The sequence below is a fragment of the Magnolia sinica genome, chromosome 4 (assembly GCF_029962835.1).
Source record: "Magnolia sinica isolate HGM2019 chromosome 4, MsV1, whole genome shotgun sequence".
NCBI lineage: Eukaryota > Viridiplantae > Streptophyta > Magnoliopsida > Magnoliales > Magnoliaceae > Magnolia > Magnolia sinica.
The window spans coordinates 106,847,711-106,866,406 of NC_080576.1; the positions used below are offsets into that span (position 1 = coordinate 106,847,711).

At 40.0% G+C, this 18,696-nt stretch overlaps 1 protein-coding gene across 1 annotated transcript; it reads right to left on the bottom strand.

Moving 5' to 3' along the window:
- Positions 1 to 1,869: 1,869 nt before the first annotated feature.
- LOC131243685 (U-box domain-containing protein 13-like) lies at positions 1,870 to 18,489 on the bottom strand. Its single transcript, XM_058243198.1, has 4 exons — positions 18,078 to 18,489; positions 5,054 to 5,170; positions 3,747 to 4,184; positions 1,870 to 3,259 (listed from the first exon to the last, which is right to left on the bottom strand). Exons 1-4 carry the CDS (start codon positions 18,357 to 18,359, stop codon positions 2,078 to 2,080), a joined length of 2,019 nt encoding a protein of 672 aa, XP_058099181.1. The 5' UTR covers positions 18,360 to 18,489; the 3' UTR covers positions 1,870 to 2,077.
- Positions 18,490 to 18,696: the final 207 nt, after the last annotated feature.

An 18,696-nucleotide genomic window follows, 5' to 3' on the forward strand; every position in this document is an offset into this window, starting at 1 on the left:
TTCTTTATTTGCATACCCATTTTTCATTTGGGAATTGAATTATATTTTTTTTATATAGAAAAACCAAAAATGGACGTACATAACTGAACAGGGTGGGTGTATAAGTCAATTCCTTTAGATAGTGACGTAAAAAATCTGAAACATGAATGGACAGAAACCAACAGAAATGCTGCTGTCGATGAAACATATCATTGTACGATCTTATCTCAGATAGTGATAAAAAGGACACCCAACTTGATGCCACCACCTACAAAACAAGAAGAGTTCACCAACAGCAGATTGTCATTATGGGCATCAATACAATAGGACACATCAAAAGGCAAGGTGCCAAAGGAAATCATAGCGGACTGTAATGGTTTTAAGGGCCTAGCTTAATACATTCCATCATTTCTAGGGCTTTGGGCATATTGAAGAGGAGACAGAGAGAGAGCTGCCATAGAGTGGGCCACTGCGGATATCAGCTGTGGAGTGTGGTGGTGTGGTACGATACCCAAATGATTTAACGGCCTTGTTAGGTAGGTTCCTAACACTGAATCAAATTGGCAAAATGCATTGCTTCTGATTATTCTATGGAGTTGAATGCCTAAACGATCCTTTGGTTGTGAAGGTTTTATAGGTAAAGGGTTTGCAAGTAGTTTTTGATTGGAAAATAATGTCATGTTTTATGAAATTACATTTAAAAAGACATTATACATAGCAGAGCATCCACCATACTATCTGTGAGGTCCACCATGATGTGTGCAATACATCCAATTAGAGCTGTACACGAGCCGAATCGAGTCGAGCTTGGCACGGCTTGACTTAGCTTAGCCATTAGCTGACCCTAGCTCGAACTCGGCTCGGCTTGGTCCTCGAGCCTAACTAGCTAGCTGGGCTCGGTTTGGTCAGCAGCTCAAGCTAGTTAGAGCCGAGTTTGAGCCAAGATTGAACCTATGCGACATTTTCTCAAATACATGGAGTGCACCTTTAATTTCTCATGGTATGTAAAACAACAGCAGCAATTTATAGGTAATTCATCAAACACTCAGTAAGTAACATCAAAATCAAGGTATAAGGATATTTTTTTCATATCCACTGGCCGACACTTCATTGAGTCATTTCATCAAACACTTGGTGAGTAACATCAATATCAAGATAACCGGGTCACCAAACTGGTTCAATCCGAGTTGAGCTCGGGCAAGCATGAACTCAGCTCAAAATTTTTTCAAGCTAAAAAAATCAGCTCAATTTGGTTTGAACTCAGTTTCCAACTGAGTCAAATCAAGCTTTTTCGAGTCAAGTCGAGCGAGCTAACTGAGCTAACTCAGTTCGCATACAACTCCACATCCAATCCATCCATCATATGCCTGCCGCCATCACAAACTTACAAGAATGTGCATAGGACCACTATGATGAGTGCAGGACATCCAAGCCATCAATGTGCACAGGTTAGCCCTCTTACAGCCCAAAAAAATCAAACCCTTACATGGTTTGAAGATTTCTGTGGGATTTATACTCCAAAGTTCCTTGGCGTGAATAACTACTTTCTATATGCTACACAATTTACCACTTGAAAGCCAGATACAAGAGAATGTAAACACAATTTGTAGGTGAAACTCTGTGCAGGTGTTGTGTTTACAACTAAAATTCCACAATCATTCAAGAGGCCCTAATTGGACAGCTCCCTCAAATCATCGGTTCCTCAAGACACAACCAGTGCAGGGCCCTACCATAAGCACGCATATGTGCGTGTGTGTGTGTGTGTGTGTGTGTGTGTGTGTGTGTGTGTGAGAGAGAGAGAGAGAGAGAGAGAGAGAGATTTTCCTTCCATAAAAATTGAGAATGCTTACATTAGATGGTACATACTACATCACACACACACGCACCATGTTACCAGCATTTGAGGCGTCTTTCTTCATATCTCGTTGGGGATGGATGTGTAATTTTCACCCAAATCCACATAGTTTTTGCAACCCACACAACAAATGGAATAACTTACAGATAGGGAAGTGATCTTCCACCTCCCATTTTTAATCAAACAACACCCTCTTCCCACTTCTCAACCCGCAAGAAGAAAACCAAAAACAAAAGCCTTCCCTCATTTATCAGTATCAGCTGCCAAAGCCAGCTGTGATGTCTGCGCTTCAGCCTGAGCAGCCTGAACCTGAACCTGAACCTGAGCCTGAGCCTCAGCTTCCTCCTGCGCCTGCTTTTGCTGCTCGATGAATCTGCTTATTCGCTCAATTAGTTGGGATGCCTTCCTCTTTCCCCTATCAGTGCCGTTTTGTGCCATGTCTAACAGCGGGACCATCACCCCAAGCTCCTGTGCCGCTACTAGATGGTGTTGGTCTCCGCTGCACAGGTGTACAAGCACTGCAGCTGCATTTTCTCTGTTCCTGGGGGACCCGCTCCTGATCACCTCCACCAGCACCGGCACTGCTTCTGCAGCCCCAATTGCCGCCTTCCCCTCAGGGTGGCTCGCTAGTATCGCTAGTATGGCCAACGCCTCATCCACCATTCCCCCACCAGACTCTGTCAGCAGTTTCATCAACGTAGCCACCACGCCAGCCCTTACTGCCCTCCCCTTGTTGCCTTGGTATATGCACAGGTTGAAGAGAGCCGTCGCTGCATCCTTCTTCCCACGCTGACTCCCCTCGCTCAACAGCGCCACGAGTGCAGGGATCGCCCCTGATGCACCGATAGTCACCTTGTTCTCATCCACCACAGAAAGGCTGAAGAGCGTGGCTGCTGCATTCTCTCGTGCCTCCATGCTTCCCTTTTTTAGCACATGAACCACACCTGGCACAGCGCCAGATGAAATGATGCTCCCCTTGTTCTCCTCACAGATTGAAAGGTTAAGGAGTGCGGTGACAGCATGCTCCTGAGTACGTGGATCGGGTCTGGAGAGAAGGCCGACAAGGAGGGGGATTGCACCTGCCTCGGCAATGCAGACACGGTTGTCAGCATTGCGCTTGGCAAGAAGGCGGAGCTCGCCTGCAGCAGAACGCTGGTCTTCAAGGTTGCCAGATGCGAGCTTGCGGATGAGGATGTCTATCTTGGCACGTTCAGCAGGAGTGCAGACCGATGGGGGCTTAGTGGGTCTGGAGGAGTTGCCCGGACGCTTGGGTGGCTCCATGCCATTGGCCTCACACCACTGGGCAATGACACTGCGCAGGACATAGTTGGGCGTGAGGGCCGTGCCGCTAAGCGTCTGTTGCGTCTTGGGGCATGTGGTATGCCCAGCTTCAAGCCACTTCTCAATGCAGGATCGTTCATATGTCTGCAGAAGTGGAAGAGAGGACCATCACAATACAATCTTTCATTGTGGAGGAATTATCATCAGTTCCCCGATGCAATAGGACATGAATCTTCCTAGTGTCCACGGATTGTGGGAAGTGGTGCCTATGGCTAAAATTGATCCTGATTGCCGACTTTTGATGTGATTGGCTCCACAGTTGATCAGAGATGACCCAAAAATCTTCTAGATTGGAAGATCCTATCCATCCAATGATTGGCCTGTATTTACTGAATAGCCTGTGTAGTCCAATCCTACCATTTTTAAAAAAAATTTTAATTGGCAATCCTGCAATATCTTCCAAACCTGGAGATATTTGGGTTGTACCCATCCACTGTGGGGCCATCAGATCAATGGTATGGATCATTTTAACCATGGGCACCACCTGTCTGGACACCCATCTGATAAGTTACTTGATTTTTGTGCCAAACAAAATTGATTTTCAGAGAAAATCCTGAATGGTGCTTAATACCTGTCCTGTGGAAACAATGACTGGATCTTTCATCAACTCCAGGGATATTGGGCAGCGGAAATCATCTGGTATGACAGGAGATTTGGCACTCCCATCAGCAGGAGCTCCCCCAGTGGTGTCACTCGCAGGACCACCCATGTTAGGGTTCTCCGTCTGCACAAAATCCTTGATCTTCTTCAGCAACATAGACATCTTTTCTATGTTCTCCCCAGGATCTCCACCACTTGCTGCCACCATCTCATGCAAAGCTAGGGACTCTTGCTTGAGGTCAGATAGGCTCATGAGCTGTAACTTCTCTGCCAATCTCCTTAACACAGAAGGATCTGTATCTGCATCACTGCTGTTATTGTAAGTGGATGACAGATCCTCATATAACTCAACATCGGGCACATCGACCCGCCCTTTGGCTCTTTTTAACTGAGCATGCACCAGCTCAACCTGGACACAATAGGAGTTGATTCATCAAGCATTTCAGAAATAAAAGAAACAAAAAACACACCTCATACCCTCCTAAGCTCTCGTTAATGCCCAAAATAATCTCTACTCTTTCGAAACCTTTTCACATTAACAAGAACCTTGAAGATTCCAAGAGGTCTTGTTAATGCATAAACCAGAAGAGGGGGAAAAAAAAGAAACAAGGAAAGAAAAGAAAAGAAAATAATTGCATGGGACTCAAGTTCTTGTTGAAATATATACAGAAGAAAAAAAAAATGTGGGGGGGTTTTGAAGTCCTTGTCAATGAAAGAGGTTAAATAAATCTGTTCTTAGAATCTTCTAGTTCTTGTTAACACAAAGGTTTTTAAAAAGGATAGAGATTCTTTTGGGGCCCACTAATTTCTTATCGACGACTCCAAAACAATAGTAAGAGTACAAATGAACCGGCTCTTTCGAAACCTTTTCACGTTAACAAGAACCTTGAAGATTCCAAGAGCTCTTGTTAATGCATAAACCAGAAGAGGGGGAAAAAAAGAAACAAGGAAAGAAAAGAAAAGAAAATAATTGCATGGGGTCTACTCAAGTTCTTGTTGAAATATATACAGAAGAAAAAAAATGTGTGGGGGTTTTGAAGTCCCTGTCAATGAAAAAGGTTAAATAAATATGTTCTTGGGATCTTCAAGTTCTTGTTAACACAAAGGTTTTTAAAAGGATAGAGATTTTTTTGGGGCCCACTAATTTCTTATCAACGAATCCAAAACAATATTAAGAGTACAAATGAACCGGCTCAAATTCTTGTTAATGCATGTATTAAATTAATAAGATCTGCCTGGTGTCCATGCATGTACATACACTCAAAGATAGCTCTGTACCTGTTCTCTGACTTCATCTGATATGTCAAGCTTATCATAGAAAATTCCACTCAAAGCTTGCTCCAATTGAGCTGTCACTTCCTGAAATTTGTTCATTATTTGCCCACTTTCTAGGACCTAGAAGCACATAAACAGCAGTCAGTGATTGAGAGAGAGAGAGAGGTGTTGGGGATCCCCAACAACACAACATGACTTTTGGGTTGGTGGTGGTGGTTGAGAGAGAGAGAGAGAGTCAAAAAGCCACGTGAAAGAGAGACAGTAATGAGTGGGTTCCCACAGGATACAAATGAATAGTGATATCTGTGGCACACTGATGAATGGATGCATCACTTCTTTGAGTTTTGCAAGAGAATGTGTTCACATGGTCCATAAGATGGTAAACCATCAAATTATTATTGTCCATAAATCAAAGTTCAAACCTTACACGCTTTAGGGTGTTATCTTGACAGTAGAAACTATGACACGAGAAAACAATATATCAAAATATTCAATTTTTGAAAGGAAAAAATCATCAGTCGAGAATGAATAAAAAATGAAAACAATTGAAGTCATTTTTTTTATTTCGAAAAGAAATTGCAGATTAATTTTACACAAGCATTTCAATACGGCATGATATTCTGCAGAGGAAATTACAGGCTAGTCAGGATGTGATGACACCCCTAGGCATGATATTTCAGGCCTGACCATACGCCACAAATTCCATATAATTAATGAAGACAAAAAGTACCAGAGACATTTTCCAAGAATTTAGAAGATACAAAAGTGGATGTTGCACTGACAAAGAAGATACCAAAGTGGGTGTTCCACTAGAAGAGTTGGTAATCATTGTGTTGAGACAATAGTTTGAAAACCCAAAACCAACTCATCAGATGGGATGCTGTGCATCCCTCCCTACGGACCAACCCAAACTCAACCAGTTGCCACCTCCCTCCTTTCCCCTTCCTGACCAACCCTAACTTGACCAATTGCCACACTAACTAAAGTGGAGCCCATGATCTGGTGATTGAAACTCTCAATCGGATGGTCCTCGCTAATGAAGCATTCCGCGAAATCACCCTTTTCACTTGCCCCTTTATGGAAGTGATGGCTCTCACTAATGGAGGACCTCAAAAGCCCACCCTCTTTCACTTGCCCCTTTATACAAAGAGGCAAAACTGTCTTTTTTGAAAGTTAGTTAATGATGCTGCTTTTTCTATTGCAAAGTAATTTGGTGTAGCTCGCACTATAGATGCATAAAGTGTGAAGTGGCAACAAATTCAGTTGTCGGAGAGAGGAGGCGTCAGTTTCAAAATGGTAGCAAGTATAAACAACTAGAACGAGGAGCAGGAACACGGGTCTGAAGTGCAATTCAAGCAGTTGTGGCATGTGGATCATGCAACTAAGGTTTGCACATACACGATACAGGGAGGGGATTTTTACAAATATGTAAAATTGAGAGGATCTTTTCTAGTATAGCAAAAGGCAAGGGTGCTACATGGACAAAACCCAAGATGTTTTGGGAGGATATGGATGTTCACGGGTTGTAGCTTGATTATTTGGAGTCTTTATTTAGAAAAGATTTTGAGGGATTTTGCTAGGGAGAAATGCTCCAGTGCCCCAAGTGCAATTGACTGATTTGAACCGTGCATTAATTCCAGAACATATTTCATGGGCTACTATGCCAAAATGGAACTGATCAGATGATCCAATCTATCCTTTAGTTTGCATATTTTCTATAGCCATCCTTTTTCCATGCCATGGATGGATGGTTACAATGGCCTAACAAAAGTGATTCTTCAGAATCACAAGCAATCCATGATGGATCCTAACAAATAGATTGATCAAATTATCGATCGGACCTATTTTTGTGTCTTTAGTAATAATTCCCAATTTTAAGGGAATTATTACTAAAGTGCGAATATACAATGAACATATTCTGTTTACAAAGGGAGAAAAACTAAGAAAACAACTCCTTGAATTGTGGTTTACAAACAATTGTTCTCCTCTTTAAAAAAAAATTTCTCATCCATCCTATGTCACATGTCTCTACAAATACTTAAATTATATATATATATATATATATGTATTCTCATACTATATCATAGTTATTTTTAATTAAAAGAATCCTCAAAATAATAAATATGCAAATAAATAGTTGTTGTTATTATTATTACTTATTCATAAAGATTTACCCAAAAGAGAGAGGGAAAGAAAGCACTAACAGTTGTATACATGAATGGTGTCCGAGAGTGTCAGATCACATGACCCAATTTCAAAGAAAGTGTAGGGTCTTGTCCTTGTCATACAAGAGCAGAACTAGAAGAAAAAAAAAGTCATGCCATGTCTAACCAGGGGCTACACTCCTGTGTTTAGCACCATTTTGAATATGGTGGCGACTCATCTTCCTCACATGAGGCACTGCTGTTACAGCCATCAAGACCAGCAAAACTGTGACTCCCATTTTGGATGGAGAATATGTGTCTCAAATCATATTGATGTAATCTTGACCACCCAACTAACGGTTATCAAATGTTCAGTTAAGAGTGAAATAGTGAGTGGTTCCATTTCAAAGGGAACATCAGATAGTCAACATTATCTTCTTAGTGTAATTTTTTTGTTATACTCCTTCCACAGTTGGGTCAGCGACTTGAACAGTCAGGATTGCCATACAAATATGCCATGCATACGGTTGAAGAGTTGCCCCATTTTTAAATGGAGCTAAACTAAAGAGTCTAGCCCATGTGACTAGACACTTGTTACAAAAGAACTTGAAAACACCCAAAAACCTGGATTTTTCTAACATAATACTTATCCAAATTAAAATCAAAGGGAGAAAAATCCCTCCTTCAGCTAATCTCTTGGCCAACTCATTCACTTTGAATCAAACAAACATGAGTTCAAACAGTCTAAATTTATGTTATTGATAAAACCCAATTATTAGCACAAAATCACGGAGCCACAAAAGGTGCATCCAAACAAGGCACACATTATCGCTAGCATATTTGATGGGCAATGGAAATTTATTAAAAGAGAGAATCAAGCAAAATATAAACAGAATGACGAGAAATCATCTTATTAATACAAAGCAATTAAGTCCCCCCCAAGCCTCCTAAGTAAATCCACGAGCCCTTGCTTTGAATTCCTTTGAAGGCCTTGCCCACTCAATCACAAGTCCATTAGCCTTAGAAAAGACCACCTTCAACGAGATCAACTTGTCTCTAATTGACCTATTATTGTGTTAAAGCCATACTGCCAATAGGACCACAATGTGGAGAAGCCACCCTCATAGATTATTTTCAATTTCCTCTTCTTCCTGAGTCTCATGCCTCCAAGAGTTCCCCAATTGAAAATTTGAACATTGAGCAATCAAAGGAAGTTCGCCCATCTCTTGAGTGAAGATAAAGTGCATGAATAGGTGATCCAAAGGTTCCACATATCAAAGACAATCCACCCATTCAAAATCATCATGTCTTTTCCTTAAAAGACAACCAGGAGCCAAAACAAGCCATAAATTTATCTAAACTGTTTGGGGTGAGGGATTTAGGGCAGGGATTTGAGAAATCCATGGATTTAAAATTTCCCCTGTTTGTTTTTCTTTGGAGATTTGCTAAATCTGTGGGTTTCCCAAATCGACAGAAGTGGGTCAAATCCAAATCCACTAAAAAAAAAAAAAATGTCTTCGCAACCACAAATTGAGGGAACTCCCTTGAAAGCTCCTCTCTCGCTCTTTTTTTTTTTTTTTTTTGGCAATTGAACGTCTCTCTTGAAAGCAATAAAAGCTATTACCATTTCCATGAATTTGTAGATTGATTAACAAAGAATGGAGAATGGGATTTGCCAAATCCAAATTTAATGCAAATCCATGAATTTGAGAAGTTGATGGATTTACCAAATCCATATTCCCATTCCTTAAGATCCGAAGCAAGCTTTATACTCACAAAGCACACTTGAGAAAGTTTTCCCTAGACCTACTTAATATAATCCCTATAGGAAATCATGAAAAATACCAGACTATACACTTTTATTTTTAATAGGCCAAATTTCATTAAGGGAAAAGGAAAAACAAATACACAAAGATGAAATACAATGGCCCTAAACAGGAGGATACCGCACAAAGCCATCAGGAGAAAGACCCAAAAATCAGCACTAGAGGCACAAGACTATCTGCATGAAGCATGTAGATAGTCTTGAAGGTCAATGCTGACTGCATCCCTCTTCACAAGAGTTATCTGCCTCATCAGTGGCCTCTCTCAAAACATGAGAGAAGGGCATAGCATGATGCTAACAAAGGTTGAAAACCGCCTCAAGCCAATCAGCCACCCTCCATGGGGGAATACTTTAGACCAGTGGTTTAAATAGTGGTAGCGTGTTGTGTAGCGTTCAAGCCAATCAGCCACCCTCCATGAGGGAAGACTTTAGACGAGTGGTTTAAATAGTGGTAGCGTGTCGCGTAGCGTTCAGCCCTCTGTAGCATGTAGCATAAATAGCATTAGCATGTAGTGTAAGCTACACAATACTTCTTTTTTTATTCTTTTATTTAAAAAAAAAAAAAAAAAAGAGTATGATAAATTGTAAGAAAAAATGTAAAAATGCCTAACAGATGATTGGATAGCGACCCCTAATGTGCCATACAAGCACCACAACAGGCTCTAATATATATATATATATATAAGAAAAAATGGATAGCAACCCCTATACTACAATATTGCACAGTAACCAACATCCTAAAATGGAAAAAATTTAGAAAAAAAAAAAAGAAAAAGAAAAAAAATCTCAAAAGAAACAATAGATCTTCATTTGAAATGAAAAGAAACTCATTGAGGGGCAAGAACATATACTCTTGCAGGCTTAAGAAGAGAGTCAATCAAACCAAAAACTGAAAATTGGAGCTTTATAGCCATACGGATGCAAAAAGGGAGAAATCTTATTTTCTCCTTCATTTCAGCTCCAATGCTCTTGAAAGTACAGCAAATGGGCTTTCTTGCAAGGGCGACTGATCGGCCTAAATCTCTCCTTCAATGGCCTTTTGGATCGAGAGAACAGAAGGGTTTTGGGTGGAAGGGGGGCTTATGTCGCACGTACAGTTCAAAAGAGGGATTTGCAAAAACCATTTTTCATTTAACTTTAGTTTTAAAGACCTTTCACCAAGTGAGTTTCACAGCAAATTTAACAATGGGTCACCGCCATTTAAGTTCAAATAAACAAAGAAAGTTGGAGTTAACTTCACATTTTAAGTTTTTTTTATAATGTGATTTTTACATTGTTTAAACTATGCATTGTAGCGTACGTTAACTAGCTGTAGTGAATACTACGACCCCTAGAGCATATGCTACAAGGGATTTGTGCTATGTAGTGCTACGCTACAAGCATTATTTGAAACATTGCATAGACTTACCCAAGTGATAACATTTCGAGAATCCCTTCTAACTATCACAGGGGAGAAAAAAAAAAAAAAGAAATCCACCGCCACCCTAACTAGATATAAAGCAATGGCAGCCTCCACGAAATTTGAGACTTTGATCTCAATCGAGCCAAAGAAAACCACCAAAACATTCCCTTGACAGTCCTAAGCAATGCCACACACACTGGCCCCAAGTTGCCCAAAGAGCGCCATCAAATTTGATTTTCGCATTATCCACTAGAGGAGAATTCCAATGAGCAAAAACTGATTCTTCACCTGCTGCCATTCAACACCACCTCACAATTGGAAATGAAATGTATATGAGGGACCTTTGATTTCTTTCCAACCATATCAACCAAATCATTGCTTGCACAATCATGCTCTAGCGAATAAGGCCAATATCACCCTAGGCTCGAGAATCCAGATGCCCAACCCTCTATGAACCCTAAAACAAATTTCGAGAATACCCACTCCATGCCGAACTTGCAAGCACTTCCAACCATAACTCCCTAGCTACCATATAATGAATAAACAAATGATTTACAAATTCTTCACTCGCGCAACACGTTGAGCATCTATTGGGGATCGACATCCCCCGATTCTTAAGATGGTCAATGGTGTTAAGATTTTGTCAAGACAAGCAATCCAAACGAAGGATCTAACCTTGATAGGAGTCCTCACTAACCAAAATTTTCGAAAATCACACAGATCTTCTACCATCCCCTGCTGATGATGACCGTAACAAGGTTCTAATCGAAAATTTCCATTCAATTCTAGTTCCAAATGTGCTATTATAGATGGGAGAGGTCTACAACCTCATGGTGATGCAAGACAAGATTTAATGCTAGCATGCAACATGGAGATTATGAAAGAGTCCATAAGTTATTCAATTAACAAAAGATACTAACCCACCACATAATTTAACCTAAATCACATGCCTGCATGCTAAGAAATCACATAAATCAATCAAAACTAGGCCCGATGGAAGAATAAAACTTCCAATTTAGCATAGGCACGTTCCACACTCAAGGTACTGACTTATAGGTTCTATGATTAGGGTTAGGAAGGGAAAATTTTGAAATTTGGAAAATTATGGTTCATGTGAATTGAGGATTTTAGAATTAGGGTTTTTGGAAATTAGGAAAAATAGAAAATTGGGGATCTAAGGTTTAGGGTAGGGTTAGGGATGAGGAAGGGGTTTTGATGGGGGAAGCAAGGGGGAATTAAGGGATTGAGGGGTTGTCCGTACGGTCAGCCTAGTGGCTCACATGTGTGGCCGTGGGGTTGCACGTGTCGGTTGTTGGCTAGGGTTTCAGGGTCCTTAATGGTTGGGTTCGGTTGGGGTCGAAGTTGGATGATGAAAAGTTGAAAAAAAGAAGAAGAAGAAGAAGAAGAAGATGATTTTGGATGGGAAGGGAAGAAGAAAGATAAAGTTTTGATAAAATACCTCTTTTAAGATAGAAAGGAAGAGAGAAGGAAGATGATAGATGGAAGCCCTGCACCTACATTGAATGGGGAATTGGAATCACACTACACCCAACCTCTAAATCACATGGAGTATTCTTTAAATTACATGAATAAGAGAAAACATATCTTTTTTTTCAAATGTGCTCTAAGATAAGATTCTCAACATAAATACACTTGATAAATTAAAAGTTGTTCCTAACACCATAATCTCAACATAAATATAAATTATACCAAAATTAACAAAACATGTAAACAATCTAAACAACTAAACAATTTCGTAGCCCGTGGGGGTTGACGATCGAGATGTCCAATGATGATGATCCAAAGGTCCAATCATCGTGTCCACCTGATCCATCGGTTTGATATATCCATCAAGCTCCTATATGCAGCCTACATGCATCTTCCCAATGTGGGGTATTCAAATATGCATGAACATGCACATGAGGTCTTCAACGTAGCTAGGAATGTGAATTGGGCCAAGTGGGCCCCATGTAATGATCGTCTAGCAATAAGGAGACTGGCTCAACCCTCCTCCTTCAGTATGGTGCTCGGATGTCCTCATCACATGGTCCCTTAAATACTACACCTTACTACTAAATTGTTGAAAGAATCAATCCATTTGCCCTTTGTTCCCTAATAGCAATTATAACCTTTTTTTTATTGAAAGATAATGAAATTTGATTAAAGAGAAGAAGCCCAAAGTCTACAAGATAACACTCGACAAAGAAAAATCAAACCTAGCAAAACCCCAACAAAACTCAATCCCAAGCAAGAAAACCAATACAATCAATAAGACCCCAATAATCAAGAAGCCCACTCTAACATTTTTGACTTCGCCTGCCCAAAAATCTTGAATGTCGACTTGCTTTGATTCCAAAAGCATTGGTTATTCCTTTCTCCCCATAGGGCCCAAGGACCAACAAATAAAGCTAACCTCCATTTTCCCCTTCCTTCCAAGAAATTCTTTGTGCCATGCGAGGAAGAATACCTCAATATTACCCGGCACCACCCATGTGACATTGAAGAAGCCAAAGATCTCTTACCACAAAAATTTGGCGCAGGGGCAATGGATGAATCAATGATCAATTAACTCCACATCCTGAAGGTATAGGCTACAAGTATTGGTGATAATCATCGACCTTCCCCAAAGATTACAGATGGTGAGTAGCGCTAGTGGATGAATAAATGATCAACCTTCTTCGCATCTTGAAGGCATAGGCTACAAGCGTTGGTGATGATAATTGACCCTCTCCAAAGATTGCCAATGGTGAGCACCATATTCCTTCCTACCAACTAAGCAAAGGCCATAACCTTGGGTGAAGTGTTATAATGCCACATAAGTGTTGTGGCAGCCACTCACACTAACCGGGGAATGAGAGATCACGCCATGGAAGGAACGAATTGGTAATCACTCTTAACCAACAATGCTCTCACACAGAAGACTATCGGCACACCACAGATCTTCTCAAAAAACAAAATCGAATATTTTAACTGTTACTTACTCTTAACCGGCAATGTTGTCAAAATCATTATTGATTTGCAAATCATAACACGGATCAAATCATATAAAAGCACGAATCATCTTGTAAATTGTAAGATTTTTTCAATTTTCTTAAAAATTGAAATAAAACTGAAAAATGTAAATAAATTAAAAAAATTAAAAACTCACCAATCATTCATTTCCCACCAATACACCAAGAAAAAAAATAAATTACGTCCTTTACTTTTGTCTTTCAAGAAATTTAACTTGAAAAGCATATACGAGTCCGTTAATAATTTGTTCCTAAAGCAATGTTGAATATCAAAATCCTCTCTCAACAAGAAGAAAAAAATCGCAAAAATGAAAAAAGAAATTAACTTTTTATGTACTTTAGACACCATTTACGCTATCCAAAATAATTGTAATACAATGATCAAACACTTCATGCATATTTGTGATCAAATTGTAAAATGTATGATTTTGACAAAACATAGCTAATGAGGCCTTTAAAAAATATAATCATGAGTTTCTCATTATTGTAAGAAGAACCAAATAAATCCTTTCAGTTTAAATGACATAATGAAACCTTGGAGAAAAAAAAAATGAAAAAGAAAAAAAAAAAAAGAACAACGAATAGAAAGCAAACTATGAATTCAAGATATGTGACAATATTATGTTTTTTTTTTAAAGTATAGGTCTTTAAGTTGAAGTCAAAGCATATGATACTCATGTATAATACATATTATATCATAGATAGTTATTTCAATAGATATATATATATATATATATATATATATATATATATATATATATATATATATATATATGTCAACATGATTGCAATTGTCCATAAAACATTCCAGATGCATTGCGTCGAGGCTCTCTCTCTCTCTCTCTCTCTCTCTCTCTCTCTCTCTCTCTCTCTCTCTCTCTCCTCCCGCTAACCAGTGAGGAGAGATGCCCCCGCTCACTCATATAGGCTAGTGGGTTGGGGTGGCTGTCAGGCAGCGCCCACCACCTATCTCGTAGCGGAGCACAAATCGAGGCTCATCTATCCAAGTGATCACTATCACTGTTGTTCTCGCCTGCGCTCACTCTCGAGCTACACAATACAGGATAAAATGTCAGCTAAACTATATGCACAGGCAATGCCATGCACTGACATCATCATCATTTGTATGAATGCAGCTACGAGCTCCTCGCCTATGCGAACACATCTTTACACTCCTTGCCCTGAGCTCTCCGTCTCACACATGGAACAGCACTACGATGCTCGCCTCATACCTGGCACAACCCTATGTTGCCTGACTCATACTTACACAGTGTCACCCCCCGATCTTCTTCACTCTATTTTCCATATGGCCTCGCGTCAATCCAAGTTCAGCCATGCATTCAATACCTAATATTGGCTAGCCATAAGGGGAAGCCATATGACCGCACCCCACTTCTTGCTCGGATGACAGTCCAGCTCTCACATGCTCTCGGAAGATCCTGCGCTCATTGTCAAGGCAGCATACACATCTATAATTACACAGGACAGAAGTAAAGGCTACTCGTTCCCTAACACTATGAATGCATTGACTAGTGATCCGGATACTCTGAATACGAATGATCCCCGATCAAAGCACATGCATGACATGCATTGCTATGCTTTCTATTGTACTTCAAGAAACTATACTTGTACTTCTAATTTCCCTCATTTTAGTGAAATCTCCGTACTACTACCCCATGGAGTATGCATATTGCTAAACCACACAAATCTATGTAATTCTTGTATTTTGCTGATTTGATTAAAAGGAATGGAAAGTGTATAGTGCCATCTAACAGGTCCTATAACCTACATTAGGTGGGCTTGAGGCTTGCCCCATAGGGGCCCGTATCCCCCTGGTGGTCAACTGCCCTTAATGTCTACACCCCTAGGGATTCACGCCCTCTCAACAACACCTTACATCGGACTATATCAATTCTCCTCGAGTGATGAGTCCATTCTAGTCATTATTTCATTCATATGATATATGCATTTGTCACTCCATTTATGCCTTGACTTAGAATCAAGGATATTTCCCTATGGAATACAATTAAAGGCATGTGCCAGACCACAGCCTAGAATGTACATTTGAACCCATCAATAAATCAACCAATTAAGAGGTAAGAAATCATAAACAAAAGCTCCACAACTTAAGGTTGAAAAGAAGAACCAACATTTAATCTCTTATAAAGAATAAAATAAAAAATTTAGCCTATTTTAAAATATTCTTAAAACACCACCAAAATTGAAGCCAAATAAAATTTGAAAAGGAAGAGAACAAGTATAAAATTGAGATTTGAATCATAAATTGTAGGATTCATCTAAAAGGGAATTCAAAGTGGGATTTAAATCATTTTCACTTAAATTGGAATTCGAAATTTTGTAGGATTCTGACAACCGTGTGAACCAGAAATGATTAGAACAAAAGCCTGCAGCCCACATGATTTCCCTCCAACTAAAAGAACCACGCCTTCTTGAAGCAACATTGATGTCTGAACAGTTCATAGCCACACGAGCATGATAACAAGAAGTGCATAAGTTAGAGAGAATCCCCCAAACCAGTGGAAAATATTGATTTAAAGCCATCATTGTGATTAATGAGGTGTTAATCCCATCTTAATCACCCTCTCTCTCGTCCTTTCTAGAGTCCCATTTTAAAAGGGAAAAGTGATGATCCATCCTAACTAGGTGACTGCCTGGTAATGGATCCCATATCATACTCGAGAGAATGATGATCAGTTGGCTCAATTGTGCCAAAACGACAATATTTCCAACCATTACCAACCCACTTTGCATTTCTATAAATAAGGGGTTTAATTAAATGATTAAGGCAATGACAAAGATAAATGCTACTGTCCATCTGTTAGAGAGATCCAACCAATAGACGATAGTCATCACTCATCACCATAAATCCACAATAGAGACCTCCAACAAGTCGATGGAATGTCCTGGAAATCCCAAAAAGTTTAAGAAGTAACACCAATTCTTCTCTCAAACTACAATAAACAAAGAGAGATGAATTGATTACTCCTTTTCAACCATAAAGCACATATTTAGCCAATTGATTTACCTTCTCATATAAAGCCTCAGTAGGTAGGTACTTTTGAATGTGTTGATGATGATGCATATGGAATAACAATGGCAATATCACGATGCTAACTACTCTAATTCTTTCTAGAATTAACGGAAGAGAGAGAGAGAGAGAGAGAGAGAGAGAGAGAGAGAGAGAGAAACTATTCTGGTTCTTAGTTGGGAAAGGAAAAAAAAAAAATCCATCCAACAACAACAAAGAAATTGTAATAAACTCAAAATTCAATACAACAGAGATAAACCCACAAAATATAAAAGAAAAGTTCCCACGCATAAAGAAGTGATAAAAGGTATCATTTATCAAGCAGGCAGATCAAATGGGCAAGACCCAAAGAACACCAATCCAAAAATCTCATCAAATAACACTACAAAATCCAGATAAGACATAGGCACAACGTGAAAGATGACAATTTCAGATTCAAGAGAACCTTCTCTTTTTTTCTTCTGTACAATTCTCACTCATCCATTCCCCTACTTTCATTTTGCCCCCTCCCCCCCCCCCCCCCCCCCCCTTTTTAATTTAAAGAATGAATGGGTAGTGGGAACACCTTTACCCAAAAAAAAAAAACATAGGGGGAATGAAGTCCCAATTAAAATAGAAATGAGACATCCCTCATTGTTCCCTTTGAAGCAAACAAACAGGAACCAAAAAACTACAAATTTATGTTATTGAGAAAACCCAATTATTAGCAGAGCATCATAGATCCACGAGAATGGGCGTAACACCTTAACCACAACAAGGCACACATTATCTCTAGTTGCAAGCACACTGGAAAATTTTCCCCAATTCTATCTAATGCAATGCCTATAAGAGAACACCCAAAAGAAATAAATGAAACCATATAATGACGAAGAGCACATTAGCGACAAGGGTGCACACGTCCCCAAAATCCAGTGGAGTGCTACAAGAAATCACCTTGAAAAGGTTAACCCATCTAACCAATTGATACAGAGTCATCCATGATGTAGATAAGCTTGAAAGCCCAAAATGGTGCATGTTAGAGAAACGTTAGAGAGTGAGATCCATCAAACACAAGGATCTGCCAGTTAGCAGTAGCCATGTGCAGATCCATTCCCATCTACCTAACCTGGGAGAACTAAATAACTAGAAAATTTTGAAATTACAATTAAGCTAGAGCATGTGAACATTAGCACCACGCCCAGTGCAACAAGAGACGCCCCCTTATAGCAATCCCAATCTAATGAAAGGATGAACATGTTAGCACAACGCAGCATACAAATCTCCAGAAGAAACAGAAAGTTCCATCAAAGCTAGAGCAGGTGCACGTTAGCTCCACCTAAATCACCAAGAAAAATAGAGAAAAAATACAAATTCCCATCTGATTAATGCGCACTGCGTTGCATAAATAACCGAAAACGAGACAATTTCTCATCTAATGGAAGCGCACGTTAGCACCTAGCGCGCCCAAACCCGCCATAAGCTATTCTACCTAACCCGATGATCCAGAGAAACGCGCACGATATATATTTTTAAAAAATATATACAAAAAAACATAATAAAAATAGAAAAAAAAATTTCCGAGTGGGGGGAAGGGTGCGCAGGTTAAGGAAAACGTACCAGGCAGATCTTGCTCCCATCGCATCCGAATCTGAGCAGCTCTTTCGCGCTAACGAGCGCCTCCTTGAGGGAGACGAGGGCTCGGAGCGTGTCATCGGAGACGGGCTCTTTGCTCTCCTTGATCTCTTCAAACATGGGGCCCAGAAGCTTCAATCGCCTGGCCAGATTGCAGAACTGCTTCTTATATGCGTTCCTGAAGTCGGAAATGGCCGAGATCTCATTGACAGTGTCGATCAGCTCCTGGGCCACCTCCGCCGGCCCACGTCCATTCTCGCCGTCCATCACAGGGAAAGAGAGATCGGTTGCTGGAATCAGGAGATGAGATACTGTTGGAGAAAGAAGACGCGTTTGGAGGGTGTGATAATGTCTGGAAATTGCGATTCTCGATCGGGATTGGAAATAGGAAGGGTGTCGGCTCGAGCTTTGGCTATATGTAGCCACTTGTTTAATTTTCATTGATAAAAAGCTCTTCTGATACTCTGATGGAGTGTGATGGTTGATGCGCAGGCACTTAGAAATTACATAGAGTTTGTTTGCATAGGTGGAATATAATTAATCGAAATTAAACTTTGCAGGTTGTGGGTCCCGTTTTAGGTTAGATGTATCATGAACCAAAAAT